Here is an 18,396-nt window from a genome sequence, read left to right as displayed (position 1 = left end):
TGAAGAGGGGTTTACCTTCCCTGGGCAATTTGCCCCTTTTACTCCTAACCCCAAACCCTGAGCAAAATCTTGGTTCTTTGGGTTAGCGATGAAGATAAGCCTGATGGGTACGTGTCCTGAGCCTCTGTCACAGCTTCTCTTTCTGCTTTGGCTGTCGTCAGATGTATCATGGTTTATTCAAGTGACTGTTTCCTGCATTATGTTAGAAATTTAAAGCAGAGGAAAGCATAGAGGAAGAAAAATTACTTTGGTTTTTTTCATATCTCTTAGGAGTAAAACTTTCTGTTCACTGTGTTCACTTCATATAGGTAGATAGAGGCTCATTTGAATGAACAAAAAGTACTATTACAGGGAAACATTCATGATCAGTGTTTTTAAAAACATATGAAAAACTTGGAGAATTAAAAAATATATAATTAAAAGCTAACTTACCTATCTTGGAAGCCCGAAAATGCCTCTTAGTAGAGGCCATGTTAGAGGAGCACAGTAAGCCTCACGGATGAGAAGTATTTGAAGAGCATGCAGAACTTTACTCAGGTAAAATCTTTCCCCTCCCATAGGCTGAATTCTTCTGTCAACTTTATAAACCAGAAATTGCGATCAATGAGCTAGATGTGCAAGTGGGTCGAGTGCGGCTTCTACGGAAACAAAGTGAGACTGTCCACATACAGAGGTAAACAGGGTTCCAAACTGATCTGAGCACTGTGGGGTCGTTGGGAAATTGATAGAAGGAATGTCTGGTCCAGCCCCTTATTTTTGAGTAAAACATGTCAGAACTGTGATCTCTTCAGTGTACTAGACAGTAAGGAGCAGTGATTTCCCAAAATGTGTTCTGTGAAACTAGATGTTAATAGGTGGAGGAGGTGATGAGGGTCATTAGAGACTTGGGACTAGCAAAGGTATATCTTTGATTTTATTCATTGTAGTGTATTTAGTGAAGTAAGCATCACCTGGAGATCAGGCTTGGTCCTAACATTAGTCTGTTAATCCCTTGAGGGCTGGAGTTGTATACGTTTCTGAGATTTATTAAAGTTATTTATTAAATATTTGCTATATGCCTAATGTTGTGCTGAGTACCTTTTTGCATGTTTTCTCATGTAGTGGTTATAGTAAGCCTATGAATTAATGTGTGTGTTAGTGTCCTTAGGGCTCTCCTAACAAATTACCATAAACTTGATGGCCTAAAACAGCAGGCATTTATTCTCAGTTCTGAAGGCTGGAAGGCTGAAACCAAGGTATTGGCGGGGCCACACTACCTCTGAAGACTCTTGCCTCTTCCTGGCTTCTGCTGGCTCCCAGCAATCTTTGGTGTTCCGTGCCTTGTAGCTGCATCAGTCCAATCTCTGATGCCATTGTCATATGGTCTTCTTCCCTGTGTGTGTTTCTTTGTGTCTCTAAATTTCTCTTTCTTTATAAGGACATCAGCCATTGGATTTAAGATTGACCCTTAAATCCAGTATGATACGATTTTAATCTTATTATACCTGTAAAGAGCTTTTTTCCAAATAAAGTCACATTCACAAGTTCTCAGTAGACATGAATTCTGGGGGAACATAATTCAACCCTCTACAGCTAGTAACTGTTGTTATCCAGATTTTACAAGTTAGGAAACCGAGGCTAAGAGAGGTTAAGTAGTTTGTGCAAGATGACATAGGCAGTACAGATGTTTTATCTTATTGGTGTTTTGAATTTCCAGAGCCTAGTGAAGTAGCAGTTATGTAAATGCTCCACGTATGTAGAATGAATGAATTCTGCAATTCATATGTTGTAAGGACATCTGTTATAGCAGCGGTCCCCAACCTTTCTGGCACCAGGGACTGGTTTCGGGGAAGACACTTTTTCCACGGATGGGGTTGGTCGGGGGTAGTTTCGGGATGATTCAAGCACATTACATTTATTGTGTACTTTATTTCTATTATTATTACATTGTAATATATAATGAAATAATTAATACAATTCACCATAATGCAGAATCAGTGGGAGCCCTGACCTTGTTTTCCTGCAACTAGATGGTCCCATCTGGGGGTGATGGGAGACAGTGACACCCGAAGTGTGTTGCTTATGTCCAGTCTAGTCCGCAAGGTGCAGTTTAATTGTCACTTCCCACTCACTGATAGGGTTTTGATATGAGTCTGCAAGCAGTTGATTTATTATGGTCTCAGTGCAGTCAAACCTCTCTGCTGATGATAATCTGTATTTGCAGCCGCTCCCCAGCGCTAGCATCACTGCCTCAGCTCCACCTCAGATCATCAGGTATTAGATTCTTATGAGAGTGCAGCGTAGATACGTTGCATGCAGTTTACAGTAGGGTTCACCACACTCCTATGAGAATCTAATGCCGCCGCTGCCGCCACTGACCTGACAGGAAGCGGAGCCCAGGCGGTAATGCGAGCGACGGGGAGCAGCTGTAAATACAAATGAAGCTTCGCTCGCCCGCCATTCACCTCCTGCTGTGCGGCCCGGTTCCTAACAGGCCATGGACAGGTACCAGTCCATGGCCCAGGGGTTGGGGACCCCTGTGTTATAACATGAAGACCGTCACGCTGAGTTGTCTCCTTCTTGTTTGTTGAATGTGGGAAATATAATTCCTCAAAATAACACAAAGAGAAGCTTGCAGCCTGTTCCTCCAACTGCTTACATACTTTCCCCTCCCCAGGGAGAAGCACACCTTTGCTGCTACGAGGCCATCCTCTGTTCTTATTGAACAGCTCGCGGTGTGTGTTAGCAAAGGGGAGCCTGTGTTGCTGGTGGGAGAGACCGGGACCGGCAAAACCTCCACCGTCCAGTACTTGGCTCATATTACAGGTAACTCCTAGAGGGGAAGCACTCTTCCCCCAGACAACAAACATTTGACACTGACTGCCTTTTTATTTTTTTTTAAAAATTATTTATTTATTTATTTGGCTATGCCAGGTCTTAGTTGTGGCATGTGGGATCTTTTTAGTTGTGGCATGTGGGATCTGTAGTTGCGGCATGCGAACTCTTAGTTGCAGTGTGTGGGATCTAGTTCCCTGACCAGGGATCGAACCCGGGCCCCCTGCATTGGAAGTACAGATCCTTAGCCGCTGGATCATCAGAGAAGTCCCCTGACTGCCTTTTTAAAAAATAAAAAGTCCAAAGAATATTGGAATTTAAGAAGTGCCACCACTCCACTTCCTCTGGAGATAAGCCCTGGAAATTTTTACCTTGGAAATAATGTATTCTTTCCCCCTGGAAATAACCACTGTTAACAGATTGGTATTAACTTTTTTCACTTCTAATCTGTGGTCTACAAATACATACAGATTTGGTTTTGTTTTGAAACAAACGGGATCATTCTCTATGTATTACATTTAGTTAATAAGCAAATTGGACATCTTTAAAAACAGAACTGCCTCATTCCTATTCTGATGGCTAAATAATATTTCACACTGGATATTTATTTAGTTCTAATTCATAGACAGACATTGACTTACTGAAGGGTTTTTTGTTGTTTTCAGTTACCTGATGCTAGATTAGTGAATCTTCTTTTACATATCTCTGGGTTAGGTGAAAATTTTGAATAGTCAGGATTCCTGAAAGTAAAATGAGGGGGTCAGAGGAAATGCACATTTAAAGATTTGCCCTGTGCCCTTGTCCACACATCCTTAAGGATCACACTGGATATTGTCAGTCTTTACATACAGGGTAACCCTTTTGCCCTTTCTTTATTAAAGGCCACCGTTTGAGGGTTGTCAATATGAATCAGCAAAGTGACACTGCAGATTTGCTGGGAGGGTAAGTGTGATTTTAAATCTTTTTCTTGTTATTTTGTGTTCACTATTTGAGGTAAGAAATACTTTTTCTCTGTAAAGCTCAAAACTAGTCTTGGAAAAATGTTCAGAGAATTGCCCCCCTACGCCCACCCCAGCAGGGTATTATTTATTAGAATTTATTAAGGAGCTCTTGAGTGTATAGATGTTTCTTTTCATTTTAAAGAACACTTGAGGTTCTTGCTCTCAAGGATCCTGCTGGGAGGGGGAGGAAAACAAAAAGGTAAGTATGTAATCAAGTAATGCTTGTGTGTGCGGTCATTTATCTGAAGCCTATGTTCTAGGCTCACACTGCCTTCAAGCTAGGCTCTCCTGCAGTTTGATTATCTTTGAAACATTAAGTAGCCTCCACTTTGTTAAATGGGATGGCTCATGGCGCTCCACTGTGGTCAGTAAATGCCCTTCTTCCTTATTTGTGGTTTTGAATATGTTAGTTTCATGAACAATTTTAGTCTGTGCTGAAGGCTGTAAAAGCGATGGCTGCTATTGGCATACCTTATGTTGAACCCTAATAGGGTCTGTCCCATTAACTCTAAGCAGTTGCTTACACAAACTCTTAAAGGCATAAGATAATAGAATTTATTGTCCTTTTTGCGCTTTGTGATATCTGCAAGAAAGCTCTTTATTTACTCTTTTTTGAGGACCACATTATGCTGTAGCATTATTTTTACTATCACTCTTTCCTTGTCTTATATCCCTTCCTGCTCTGGATGGAGTGCTACTTTGGAATCCTGCTTCCTTTGGTGCTTCTCATTTTCTTACCATCCCAACCTATTACTTCTATTCTGCTCTACACATGCCACTAATTATGTATTTTAAATTTATATTCTGTCTTCGAATCCGTTAGCTGAGGCTTACCTCTCTTACTCTAATTCTACTTTGACTTTATTTTTCCCCAGTGGTCTTTGTACCTTGTTTTCGTTTTACTTCTGTTCAGTTAATTGACACTTAATCTCCCCATTCCCTCACTGTGGTACTTGCAATGTGTTCTTATTAATATATGGAATTTGTTACTTAACTAGGCATGTCTATACTACTGTGTATTTCTCTCTATTCTGTATCTATCTATGTCTTTAATAATATCCTACTGTTAAGTATTCCTAACACAAATGGCATTAATCTTGTACTAATTGAACATGCACTGGATCTGTCTCTTCTAAGAATTTGTAGTGTTATGTCAGCCGTTGCAAGTAGTGTTAAATGTAGTGAGTACACATTGTGCCTTGATACAATTAGTAATACAAAAAGGTTGAAATCAGAATTTGTTAACTGGAATTTTATTTTGGTGCAACTTGGTGAAAAAAATACATATCCATTTGTCCTTGTTAGTAGGTTAGCATTAGTTACCAAAAGAAAACTTACATATGTTTCAATTTTCGTATAGTTGGAAGTATGCCTTGTTTTCTGTTCTTTTGTATTATTGGCAAGTGGTGTGTAAATCACATCTTTTAATATATATTATCGACGTATGAATGACTCCTTTGCTTAAGAACCCTTGTGTATACAATTGGAAGACCAAAAATGATTTTAAAAAGACAAGGGAAAAAAGAAAAAAGGAAAAATAAAGGCAAGGGAGTAGAAAACAAAGCAGCAGGTAGGGAGGTGGGATAAAGAAGGGCTAATATTTCTATTTTGGCAGTGTGTGGTTAGTTTCATCTATCTGTGAAACTAGTTCTGTGTTTTGTAACTTACATTAAACATATTTTGCACTTATCAAATACTATGGTTAAAATATAATAGAAATTTGTAGTCCTAATTAGTCTGGTTTGCAAATCTGGATCCTTTAGATTGGTTTTTTAAAAAGTTATAATTAAGGATAAATATATGTTATAAAAGTAAAGCCTTCAAGGCCATTAGGCTCTTAAATTGCATTACTGCAGATTGCCTTCTGATCTTTGTTTGCATACGTACCCCCTTAATTTTTTTTTTTTTTTTGTGGTACGCGGGCCTCTCACTGTTGTGGCCTCTCCCGTTGCGGAGCACAGGCTCCGGACATGCAGGCTCAGCGGCCATGGCTCATGGGCCCAGCCGCTCCGCGACATGTGGGATCTTCCCGTACCGGGGCACGAACCCGTGTCCCCTGCATCGGCAGACGGACTCTCAACCACTGCGCCACCAGGGAAGCCCCCCCCCTTAATTTTGATTAGTGTTAGTGTGGTATATCTTTTCCCCTCATTTAACTTTTAACTCAATTTTGTCATTCTATTTAAAGTAGGTTTCTGATAGACAGCACATAGACCTTCAGATTACCTGTGAGTAGAGAAGTAAACCAAATTCTGACAGAGTTGGAGTAGAGAGAGCTTATGAGACTCTGTAGAAAAGAGTAGAAGATACAGAGGACTTAGATGAAGCTGGTAAAAATCATTCCAGAAAAGGAAAGTCTACCATTAAATGGCAAAACACAGAACACAGGTTCACATCCCTGACTATAGGGAATGGGGTTGGGAGGGGTAGCCTCTGAGGGAGAAACAGATAAATAGAGAAGGGGGAGGTATCCTTGGAGAAGTTAACAATGAAGGAAAGAACAAATGGGAGGAAAATTAAAGGTCTCAGAGAAATAGAAATAAAACGGCTAACCTGTGTCCTCCTCTAAGCCACCCATGGAAACATCCATAAGGGAAACTGCACAGGAGATTGCAGGGCAGAAGTGCATGCTTTCAAACGCAGAATCCTGACTCCAAATGAAGTGAACCATTACCTTTTCAGTTACTCAGCATGCACTGTTTTGTGTCTCTTTTACACTTCATGTTCTTTCATGTATGATAATTTTGGAGAGTCATTTTCTTTTGTTCTAGCCATTTTCTAGTGAACTCTTGTATGTGGTCTCCATGTATTGTGTATGTAACCGGTAGACCCTGAGTGACTCTCCATGAGGGCCAGGTGTTCTAGACCTCCCTCCCCTCTTGGCCTTTAGGTTGCTCCTGAGGCATATTTTCTCTGCAAAAGACATCATGGAAACCCTGGTCTCTAATGGTTCGTAGTTTGATTTCATCAGTTCTCCCTGTGGCAGGTTAGTTTCCATTGAGTATTTGTGTTACAGTTTATTTCTATTTATTTATTTTTCTTTTTGGAAAGATGTATGTATGTTTGTTCATTTATTCATCACTTGAAACATACGACGACTTAACCGTTCCAGCCAGTATGCTTTCAGCTTTAAATGAACAAAATTTTTTCTTAAGGAGCTCAGTCTAATTTGAAATATAAAGCCATTTCTTTCATGAATTCAATTCACTGAGCCAATTACTAGTGGTAATAGTTGTCACAGGTAACTCTTAAATGGCACTCCTGTGCCAGCTACTATTTTGAGTCTTTATCTGTGTTCAGTCACTTAGCCTTCTTAACAACCTGTTGATTATCCCCGTTTACACTTAGGGGACCTGAGGCTCACAGGCATTAAGTGCCTTGTTCAAGGTAATGGCTAGTCCATGACTTGAACCCAGGCAGTCTGTCTTGATCGTCTCTGTTTTTAGTCATTACTCTGCTGCCTCAGTTAGCTTTGGATCCATCTATTCTGACATCTTTAAGACTAGCTGTTTTATTTAAATAACGTGTGTGTTTAATTTCTTACCACTTCTTCTGTTGTCATTGTGGTTCATCGTCCTCTGCCTGGTCCAGCGCAGGGCTCTCATCTTTGCTTCTACTCTTACCCTCCCCACAGTCTCTCTTCCATTTAGTATTTACAATGATCCTTTCACAGTGTGATCAGATCTCATCACTCTCTTCCTCACATCCTTCCACTGACTTCTCTGTCCATGTGGAATGTACTCCAAACCCTTCATCACCTGGCTCCGGCACGTCTCTGTCTCCTTCCTTTAGCTCTGCTCTGTGTTGATATTTCGTCTGTGGCTCCCCTGCTGCCCAGGGATACTTGCTTAGCCTAACCCTTCCTTGTTTGATTTCCTTCCAGTTCCCGTCTTTGGCACAGCCTCTTCTGACTGTCATAGTCAAAGTACCAGTTCTTTAAGCCACTCTCCTTTCACTTTATCCAGTCATAGCACTTACTACTTGATATTTTATACTAGTAGGTGTATTCCCCTATTGTCTCTTTGGTTAGATTGTAAGCTGCAGAGGGGCAGGACGTGGCGGGTCTCATTTACTCAGTGCTGAACTCTAGCCAGGTGCTCAGTAAATCTCAGCTGAAAAAATGGAGTAAAGAAATGTCTTTACTAATTAATGGGTTAGTGCTTACTGGGAAGCGATATTGAGTTTGTGAAGTTCTCATGCTTTCTGTCTCTGGAATCAGAATCTTCCGTATAGATGCTCAGTATCAGGGCACTGGGTTTCACTCATCTCATTATTCCTTCTCACAGGCCAGTGAGTAAATAGTATCCATGAGTTCTCCAATTGTGCTTGATTGTTCTGAAACATATTCTGGTATTGTTTCAGTTCTCAAATTATATTTCTTAGAAACAAAATTTATGTCATCATTCTTGAGTAGTATTTAGTATCCTAGGCCACGGAAAATTGTATACTTGAGATTTTCCAGGAATGATTAGTCTGCTGCTTGGGCAACTTCTTTTAAATTTAGCTAGAGCAGTGTTTCTTGACTTTATACGTTGTTAACCCCCCCAATATTAAATTAAATTTTAATTTAAATGAACTAATTCCCTAATTCCCCAACCAGAAAAATAAAATGCTAAGAAATAGGAGAGACTCTAAATGCTGAGAAATAAAAAAAGTTGAGCCTTGGAAGGTCACAAACCATTGCAATGTCTTAAGATATTTTTTTTAACCGTCCCCCTCCCCCAATTTTGAATCTCTCTGGGAGTAGTCTCCCCACCCTCCCTTGACAAGGCATGATGTTCAAGTAAGTTCTTAAGATGCTTGAATAAGTCAATTTCAGACATTATATTTTTCTTCTAAAATGTTTCAAAAACCTTTTGGTTAATCTTAATAGAATATGGTTTATCATCAAATATACATGATGTTTATTTAAATATGTTAGTAAAATCAGTGACATGGGGCTTCCCTGGTGGCGCAGTGGTTGGGAATCTGCCTGCCAATGCAAGGGACATGGATTTGAGCCCTGATCTGGGAAGATCCCACATGCTGCGGAACAACTAGGTCCGTGAGCCACAACTACTGAGCCTGCGCGTCTGGAGCCTGTGCTCCGCAACGGGAGAGGCCGTGACAGTGAGAGGCCCGCGCACCGCGATGAAGAGTGGCCCCCGCTCGCCGTAACTGGAGAAAGCCCTCGCACAGAAACGAAGACCCAACACAGCCAAAAATAAATTAATTAATTAATTAATTAAAAAAAAAAATCAGTGACATGCTTTTCACTGCCCAGTTTGGAATTTCAAATTTGTTCATAGTTTGTTTATCTAATACTAGTTTTTACATTTAGTATAGGTGCTTCTAACACTTGGAGTGGAGAAAATAGATTATAATTTAAAACTTTAACATAGATTTATGTTAAGTATTTTGGTATTATTTCTGATTTTGATGAGAAGAAATCTTACACCTATTCCTGTTTTCTAAGGCATACTTTCCAACTTCTGTTAGCTTTAGAAGTTTGCGAATCCCATATTTACCTTTTGTTTCAGTTACAAACCAGTGGACCATAAGCTTATTTGGCTACCCTTACGGGAGGCGTTTGAGGAACTCTTTGCTCAGACATTTTCCAAGAAGCAAAACTTTACATTCTTGGGACACATTCAGACCTGTTACAGGCAGAAACGGTGGCACGATCTGCTCAGACTAATGCAACATGTGTACAAGTCGGCTGTCAACAAGGATGGAAAAGAGAGTGAGACTGGTAAGAATGTGACCCAGGCTGCCAGTGGGAGGGCATGAGGCTGAAGTTTAATTAGCAGAATTAGGAGAAGAGTTTGGGGGAAGAATGAAGCAATACACATTAGAGCTTTCTAGGACTTTAGGCAGAGCTGACTAATTTTGAAGTATTGCTGCTCCTGTGACTCTAGTCAAGATTTCCATCAAAACAGGTGGTCGCTGATGTTGATGTACAGTACCACTTAGTGGTTAGTAAGTCACATGTGCTTAGAAGAAGAGGTTACTTCCAGAAAACTGGATTCCACAGCGAGTGGGGCTTTTGGTGGCTTAGTTATCTTCTTCCTCATCTATAAAGTGGGAATAAGAGTACCTACTTCAAAGGGTTGTTGTGAGGATAAACGAGTTAACCAATACATATGCATATAAACAAACTGATTAGTATAGTGGCTGCACATGGTTGGCATTATGTAAGTGTGTGGGCTTAATTTTTTATACTTCTAAGATGTGATTTTTGTGTGTGTTATGTTAATTGTGTGGTTTTTTAAGTTATATATATTAAACTCAAAGTGTATGTTAAATTCTTGTCTTTATTTTTCTCTAGGGTCATTACTAAAAGAGAAGTGGGAAGCATTTGGTCTTAGACTCAACCATGCCCAACAACAGATGAAAATGACTGAAAATGCCCTATTGTTTGCATTTGTAGAGGTATTTTGCTTTGGTTGTTTAGGTTAAGGGAATGCTGAATTGATGCAAAATGCAAATTTAAGGAGGCTACTGTTTTGTATTCTCTTCATGTTGACATGTTTAGGGCTTGTTGTTTAAGACAGTAAACACTTAATGAAATAATTCTTTGGGGGGAAGATTTTTTTTAATGTCCTTTATAGAAATTATGAAGTCTTGGTGAACACCATCATTACTATTTTTAAAGATGCAGTTGAGAACAACTAGTGAATTTTTTTATTGTTTCATAGCTCTGTGTGTGTGTGTGAGAGAGAGAGAGAGAGAGAGAGAGATTTGGGTCCATTCCTGTTAGGACACATTTTTGATTCCAGTGCATGGGTAGCTCTACTGTTTTCTCTCCTGTGACCTTGCAGGATCAACTTAGTTAAATGTTTGTGACTTAAGCTTTTTATATTTTTATTAAAGAAAATTGTTTCTGTGGCACTCTTCAGACCACACTCTAAGGGAGGTGTAGGAATCTTACTTGAAATGATGTCTTAGTGAGAGAGAAAGTCCCTCAACCATATATCCATTGTTGTGGGAAATTTAGTCATCAGTGCTTAATCTTAGTATGATTGTTTCTAATATAACCAATGAAAATGTCAAGTGCTCTCAAAATACGGTCTATACCTATTTCATGACTTGACATTACACTGGATTTTAATATGTTTGTTCCGTTTTATTTTTTTCAGTTTTATTTACAGAAGATTCTTTGTTAGGATCACCATGAAAACAAAAGCATAAAGCAGTTTAATAATAGTAAAACAATTAAGTTTCTGATGTTGTGTCACTTGAGTAGATTGTCATTGCTTTTGGAAATAGAACTTGAGATCAAATCAGTAGAGATGAGGAAAGATTCATCTTGATATTCTTCAGCACCTGTGAAAGGCTCTGAATTACAACCACTATACACTCTTGATTTAGTCATTTATCTTTTCTTGGTATACTCATAGCCTGACCCTGTATTTATTTTGGGTCTTTTTAATAACCATTTGGTTACCTTTAAACATCTGAATACATTGTAAGTTATTATTTGCCTTAGCATCCATATAATGGGATGGTCTAGTTTATTGCATCTCATCAGAGAGATTCCCTTGACCCTTTTGGATATTTGAAAAAAAGTTAACTTGACCTTAACTCTGGCACCCAGCTGGCAGCCATTTGGCACTAAGGTGTCAGCTCATCAGGTAGGAGCGGTTTGCCCTTGCCTCTGCTGCTGACCCTGCTCACATAACTGTTCTTGGTGAGTGTGTTTGTGTTTGAAATGGACCCTTAACATTTTACTTCATCTTCTAGGGTGCATTAGCTCAGGCTGTAAAGAAAGGAGAGTGGATCTTGTTGGATGAGATTAATCTGGCTGCTCCAGAAACATTGGAATGTCTGAGTGGTTTACTTGAAGGCTCCTCTGGCTCTCTGGTGTTGCTGGATCGAGGAGACACAGGTAGCACTTGATCCCCTTGGGGTTTGACTTGATGCGAGGTCTTTTGGCCTCTTTAAAGTAATACTCTTGGGACTTCCCTGGTGGTCCAGTGGGTAAGACTCCATACTCCCAATGCAGGGGGCTTGGGTTGGATCCCAGGTCTGGGAACTAGATCCGGCATGCTGCAACTAAGAGTCTGCATGCCACAACTAAGACCCGGGGCAGCCTAAATAAATAAATAAAATGTTTTTTTAAAAAAGTAATATTCTTTTGGTTAGGTCGATTACATGGGCCTCCCAGTGTGATTTATTTATTCTGTAGATAGTAATTTTCTGCAAAGTCTTATTGTTAGGTGATATAGGGAATGAAAAGAATACGATAATTTGTCAAGGCATTTGTGTAATGGGTAATAAGGCATGCACACTCAGTGACAGTGTACGCGCTGGTGAATAGGTGATGGAACATGAATAGCATGAACAACCTCACCATAAGAGATGGTGGGATGGCAGTTTAAGATTAAATTGTGTACGTAGATCTGGAAACTGATTTCATTGGGGTTTGAGAAAAGGCAAGGATGGTTGAGTAGCCAGTACCAACCTTGCTGAGCCTTGAGGCATAGTGGTTCACCCTGGGGTTCAGTGGAGTTAGTCTTCCCCTGATCACTTATTTGTTACAAGTTGTTGAGAATTTCTAGTTTTCTTTTAACAGAACCACTGGTTCGTCATCCGGATTTCCGTTTATTTGCGTGTATGAATCCAGCAACTGATGTGGGCAAAAGAAATCTCCCACCAGGAATAAGAAACAGGTAAGGGGACATGGCTTGATTCCTGGAGCTGTTTTTAAAATTAAGTTCTCTTTATTGATTGATTGGTACTGTTAACGTAACCAACCCTCATAACAATGCTTGAAATTTATTGATTGCTGATACAGGAATCTTTTTACTTGTAGTAGTCTTCTTTCTATAGGTGGTAGGAATGTGGAAAACTCCAGAACACTGGGAGTTTTTTTCCTTTGGGTTGTTCGTGTGACATTTAATGGCTCATGGATATTGTTGAAAACAAAAATCTTTCCTCCTTCAGATAGCCTTTTAGCTATTAGAAAACCTTCACATAACGAAATAATAGTATATCATATAGCAACGTAAGTGCATTTTAGGCAGAGTCTTCTTGAATGAGGCTAATGATGTGTTAAAGAACATTTAAGTTTCAGTTTTCATCATTAAGCACAGACTGACATGAACAAGATGTTTTATGTATGTAGCATTTGGGAAAAGATAAATGACCTTGAAGAACCTAAGGGCAGGACAGGAATAAAGACGCAGACATAGAGAATGGACTGGAGGACATGGGGAGGGGGAAGGGTAAGCTGGGAAGAAGTGAGAGAGTGGCATGGACATACATACACTACCAAATGTAAAATAGATAGCTAGTGGGAAGCAGCCTCATAGCACAGGGAGATCAGCTCCGTGCTTTATGACCACCTAGAGGGGTGGGATAGGGAGGGTAGGAGGGAGATGCAAGAGGGAGGGGATATGGGGATATATGTATATGTATAGCTGATGCACTTTGTTATAAAGCAGAAACTAACACACCATTGTAAAGCAATTATACTCCAATAAAGTTGTTTAAAAAAAAGATAAATGACCTTGTTTATTGTTGGTAACCTTTCGTTGAATCTGAGTTTTAAAATTGTTAAAACTTTACTAGATCTTCTCCCACATTATAAAAGTAGTAAAAACTTTTTAGGAAAATTTTTTCAACCACAAGTATGTATTTTCCTTTGCTACAACTATGAAATTTTGATAGTGAGGAGGCTTTTTTGTTATTGTTGCATGTACTTTTTGTTACATATAGTTGTAATCAAAAACACCTGAAAATGAGGATAAATAAAGTCTTATTTTTGTAACTGTTTTTGCAAGGACTGTTTGACTTTCTTCGAAGTAGTAATGGTAGATTTTTGGTAGCGGTTACATTATTTTCTATTTCATTATGATCAATCTGTATCTCAAGTTGAAAGGCCTTTATAATTCATATTACAAGCAGGTAAAATGAGTTTATATAATTTCTGTCTTGTGTTTTTGTACTGTCGGAATAGCTGTATTAACTTCCTCAGAAATGGTTATTATGGAATAATAATTGTCTTAACAGGTTCACAGAACTTTATGTAGAAGAATTGGAAAGTAAAGAAGACTTACAGATCCTTATTGTGGATTATCTGAAAGGGTTGAGTGTGAACAGGAGCACAGTGCAAGGAATCATAACGTGGGTTCTTTTTGGTTTCTCTTTATAAACTTCTCCTCTGAGCATAAAAATGTGTACCTCATGCACGTATACTGTTTTCTTCTTTTTTGCTTCTAACGAGAGAAGACTGATGGAAGGATTATTTAGATTTTACTTTAATGTTGGAACCTTATGGACTCCCTTGGATTTTCCTAAGGAAACTACCTAGAGAGCTTATGAGAATATGTATTGTCAATACCTATGAGAATATGTAAACAATTAGATAATGCTCTCCTAATTACTTCTTTATTCACAGCTAAGAGTTTGACTCCCTTGAGGATATATAAATGGCTTGTATTTTGATCTGCCTTGGTGATATCCTACTTTTTGCAATTTGCATATTAGCTTTGTGGAATGTAGAGGGGGGAAGGTTGATATAATTGATTGAGGCCAGTTTGGAATTATTAGAGTCTTAGCTGAATGAAGTATAGAGTGGTTATATTGCTTGGTGCTTTAATTTGAGTTTCTTTCCTCTGTTTTTTGTATGCCATGTGGAAAGGGTGCAGTCTTTTGTATCATACACCCTGGGTTCTAGTGCTGGCTCTGTCATCTGGGGCACGTCACTTAGTTGATTTTATCTGTGTCCTCTAAAACAAGATATATGTAAAGATTTTGAAGTTGGATCATATTAGTGTTTTACTTTGCTTTTTGTGCTTTTTTCTTTTCTTTTTTTTTTTTTTTTACAAATAGTTATTGAGTGGCTCAGATGCTAGGGATACAGTTATAAATAAAACAGACAATCTTGGTTCTTTTCAGGAAGCTTTAATTCTACAGGTGAAGATAATCAGTAAATACTGTTATTTTTGGTTGTGATAAGTGAAGTAAAAGAACATATAAAGCAAAATGCTGGTTAGAAAATAAAGCTTGGAGCCCGGTTTTAAATAGGTTAGTCAAAGAGGTATTTGTCAAAGGGCTTCGGAGTGGTTTGTCACACCACATTTTAAAATCAGAGCACTTTTTGTTAGCCAAGAATATTTAGACAAAAGTGTAAATATGTGTAGTTAAAATTCAAAAAGCTGGAGATAAAGCAGTGTGGCTGAAGTGTGGCTCTTATAAAATGCTAATAGGGCTTCCCTGGTGGCGCAGTGGTTGAGAGTCCGCCTGCTGATGCAGGGGACATGGGTTCGTGCCCTGGTCCGGGAGGATCCCACATGCCGCGGAGCGGCTGCGCCCGTGAGCCATGGCCGCTGAGCCTGCGTGTCCGGAGCCTGTACTGCGCAACGGGAGAGGCCACAACAGTGAGAGGCCTGCGTACAGCAAAAAAAAAAACAAAAAACTGATAGTACAAGAGGTTCATGTTCCATATATAAAAACCCACTTCTGGAATGTAGAGTCTTTCTACAAAAGAAAGAATGTCTAGCTAGATTGCAAGAAGGGAAGACAGATCTCATTTGGGCAAGAACTTGGGTTTCATCTCTTTATTTGGTTGCACTGGGTCTTAGCTGTGGCAGGTGGGCTCTTTAGTTGTGGCGTGTGAACTCTTAGTTGCTGCATGCATGTGAGATCTAGTTCCCTGACCAGGGATTGAATCTGGGACCCCTGCATTGGGAGTGTGAAGTCTTATCCACTGTGCCATCAGGGAAGTCCCTTGGGTTTCATCTCTGACACATGTTTGGTTATACTTGATCTTGTGATCATGAATTTCATGAATTTTTTTTTTTTTTTGGCTACTTTGGGTCTTTGGTGCTGTGTATTGGGCATTCTCTAGTTGTGGCAAGCGGGGTCTATTCTTCATTGCGGCGCACAGGCTTCTCATTGCGGTGGCTTCTCTTGTTTCGGGCACAGGCTCTGGGCATGTAGTTGCGGCGTGTGGGCTCAGCATTTGTGGCTCGCGGGCTCTAGAGCGCAGGCTCAGTAGTTGTGGCGCACGGGTTTAGTTGCTCCATGGCATGTGGGATCTTCCCGGACCAGGGCTTGAACCCATGTACCCTGCATTGATGGTGGATTCTTAACCACTGCACCACCAGGGAAGTCCTTCATGAATTTTTGAGATTTGCACTTGATGTTTCAGTCTGAAACGTCTTCCCTCTTGTCATCTTCTGGACTTCTAAATTATGTGGTAATGAAAGTAGAAATGGTCACCATATCATCATGCTTTTTAACATTTTGTCATTGTTGATTATAACCGTATCTGTAGACTTTCTTTTAAAATACCATTACTTTTGTTTTCTGTGTGCTTATTCATCACCATTAGAGATTACCCAGGGACTTCATTTGACCCTCACATTAAAGCCGACTTTGGAACCCTGTGTTTGGATTCAGTATATTCTTGCTAAGGGCCTCTCATATCTCACTACCATTCCCTTAAAAATCAGACACAGCTCACCTTTCTCCTCTTTCCATCCTAAGGGAAATTGATCAGTATTCATTTTATTATTTTTGATGCTCTAAGAAGTTGTATGTAAGCTTGGCCATCTAATCTATAAAAATGCCTTTTGGTCCTTTTGTAGAGAAATGGGAACAACAGCAAAATAGTAGGGCTTATTAGTTAATAAAATAAATCTTTTGAACTGCATCCTCTCTGTAGGTTCTATACAGCTGTGCGGAAGGAGTCTGGGACAAAATTGGTGGATGGGACCGGCCATAGACCTCACTACAGCCTTCGGACTCTCTGTAGGGCCCTGCGATTTGCAGCCTCCAATCCGTGTGGCAACATCCAGCGCTCGCTCTATGAGGTCTTTGTACAGTCTGTGTTTGGTTGGGAGCTTGTTGGATGGGCACACCATGGGGAAGGAGCAAGTGGGGATGCCCATGCCAGGGTTGCCAGTGTTTTCTGTTTAGTCAGATGAGCTCAGAACTTTTCATACCGGAACTACCCTGCCCTTTTTCTACCATTGTGTCCCATTTAAAAGTTGTTCTGGGGCTTCCCTGGTGGCGCAGTGGTTAAGAATCCACCTGCCAATGCAGGGGACACAGGTTCAAGCCCTGGTCCGGGAAGACCCCACATGCTGCGGAGCGTCTAAGTCCGTGCGCCACAGCTACTGAGCCTGGGCTCTAGAGCCTGCGAGCCACAACTACTGAAGCCCGCACATCTAAAACCCGTGCTCCGCAACAAGAGAAGCCCCCACAATGAGAAGCCCACGCATTGCAACGAAGAATAGGCCTCGCTCGCCGCAACTAGAGAAAGGCTGCACACAGCAACGAAGACCCAACGCAGCCAATAAATAAATAAATTAATTAATTAAAATAAAGTAAAATAAATAATAAAAAATATATTCTTTAAAAAAAAAAAAGTTGTTCTGGGCACCAGCACTACCCGAGAGGTTGAATTTTGTTTCTGAAATAAGTTGGCCTGTTATTGCAGAAGGATAAATAGTGTTACACGTATTTGTGTTTTCTCTAGGGCTTTTGTTTGGGTTTCTTAACACAGCTTGACAGGGCATCGCACCCAATAGTTCAGAAGCTCATCTGTCAGCACATTGTTTCTGGCAATGTTAAAAGTCTGCTGAAGCAGGTAGGTTCTTTTTTGATTTTTGACTTAAAGGCTGAAATATCAAATTGTTAGCTGTTTTGATTTTGGTTTTGGTTTTTTTGCAAAACTTGTTTCTAATTATAAAAGTTGTCAGTTTGTTCCACAAAATTTTAACATAGGTGGTGAAAATTCCTGATAATCCTGATCTTTGGAGATTTAAACCCTATAGTTAGTCCTTTCCATCTAAATCGTGTGTGTGTGTGTGTGTGTGTGTGTGTGTGTGTGTACATATATATATATTTAAAAGTTAAAAAATCTTTTATATATTCAAATTCTAATATATGTGTGTGTGTAGATTTATCAAGGTAAATTCTAATACAGGCATACCTCACTTTGTTGCAGTTTGCTTTATTGCACTTAGTAGATACTGCAGTTTTTTACAAATTGAAGGTCTGTGGCAACCCTATGTTGTCAGTGATGGTTAGCATTTTTAGCAATAAAGCATTTTAAAATACGTACATCTTTGTTAGACATGTTATTGCACACCTAATAGATTGTAGTACAGTGTAAACATAACTTTCATATGCATTGAGAAACCAAAAAATTTGTGTGACTGGCTTTATTGCCGTATTGGCTTTATTGTGATATTTGCTTTATTGCCATAGTCTGGAATCAAATCTGGAAAATCTCCAAGGTCTGCCTGTGTATATGTAATATAAGTAATATAAATGAAACTGTCTCATAAGAATGTTCTGTAGTTTCCTTTCTTAACCTAACTATATCCTGGATATATTTTTATGTCTGTACCACAGATCACTGTGAGTGACGTGCTTTCTAATTGTCACATAGCATTTCATTGGAAGCTTGTGCCACAGTTTATCTGCACACCCCCCTTCTGATTGATGGTTGGGCTTTTTTTTCCCCTTTCCTTTTCTTGTTTCTATTATACACAATAACCGTTTCAGTTTGACAGAGGAAATCACAGAATAACATGGGATTGAAAGAGGCTGAGAGAAACTGGCTCACAAACTGACTTGTTTGTCT

General features: G+C 39.6%; 1 protein-coding gene across 1 annotated transcript in view; it reads left to right on the top strand.

The window, feature by feature from the left end:
• Window positions 1–18,396, top strand: part of MDN1 (midasin AAA ATPase 1) — a 157,133-nt gene that overhangs the window by 37,189 nt on the left and 101,548 nt on the right. Inside the window, exons 13-22 of the mRNA XM_079938869.1 lie at window positions 561–673; window positions 2,657–2,805; window positions 3,696–3,756; window positions 9,335–9,546; window positions 10,123–10,226; window positions 11,538–11,682; window positions 12,370–12,466; window positions 13,809–13,922; window positions 16,468–16,615; window positions 17,284–17,394. Of these exons, the coding sequence (XP_079794995.1) occupies window positions 561–673; window positions 2,657–2,805; window positions 3,696–3,756; window positions 9,335–9,546; window positions 10,123–10,226; window positions 11,538–11,682; window positions 12,370–12,466; window positions 13,809–13,922; window positions 16,468–16,615; window positions 17,284–17,394 (1,254 nt within the window). The remainder of the gene's footprint in view (window positions 1–560; window positions 674–2,656; window positions 2,806–3,695; window positions 3,757–9,334; window positions 9,547–10,122; window positions 10,227–11,537; window positions 11,683–12,369; window positions 12,467–13,808; window positions 13,923–16,467; window positions 16,616–17,283; window positions 17,395–18,396) is intronic.

The sequence above is a fragment of the Stenella coeruleoalba genome (genome assembly GCF_951394435.1).
Source record: "Stenella coeruleoalba genome assembly, chromosome: 12".
NCBI classification, from domain to species: Eukaryota; Metazoa; Chordata; class Mammalia; order Artiodactyla; family Delphinidae; genus Stenella; species Stenella coeruleoalba.
This window is presented reverse-complemented; position numbering and strand designations above follow the sequence as displayed.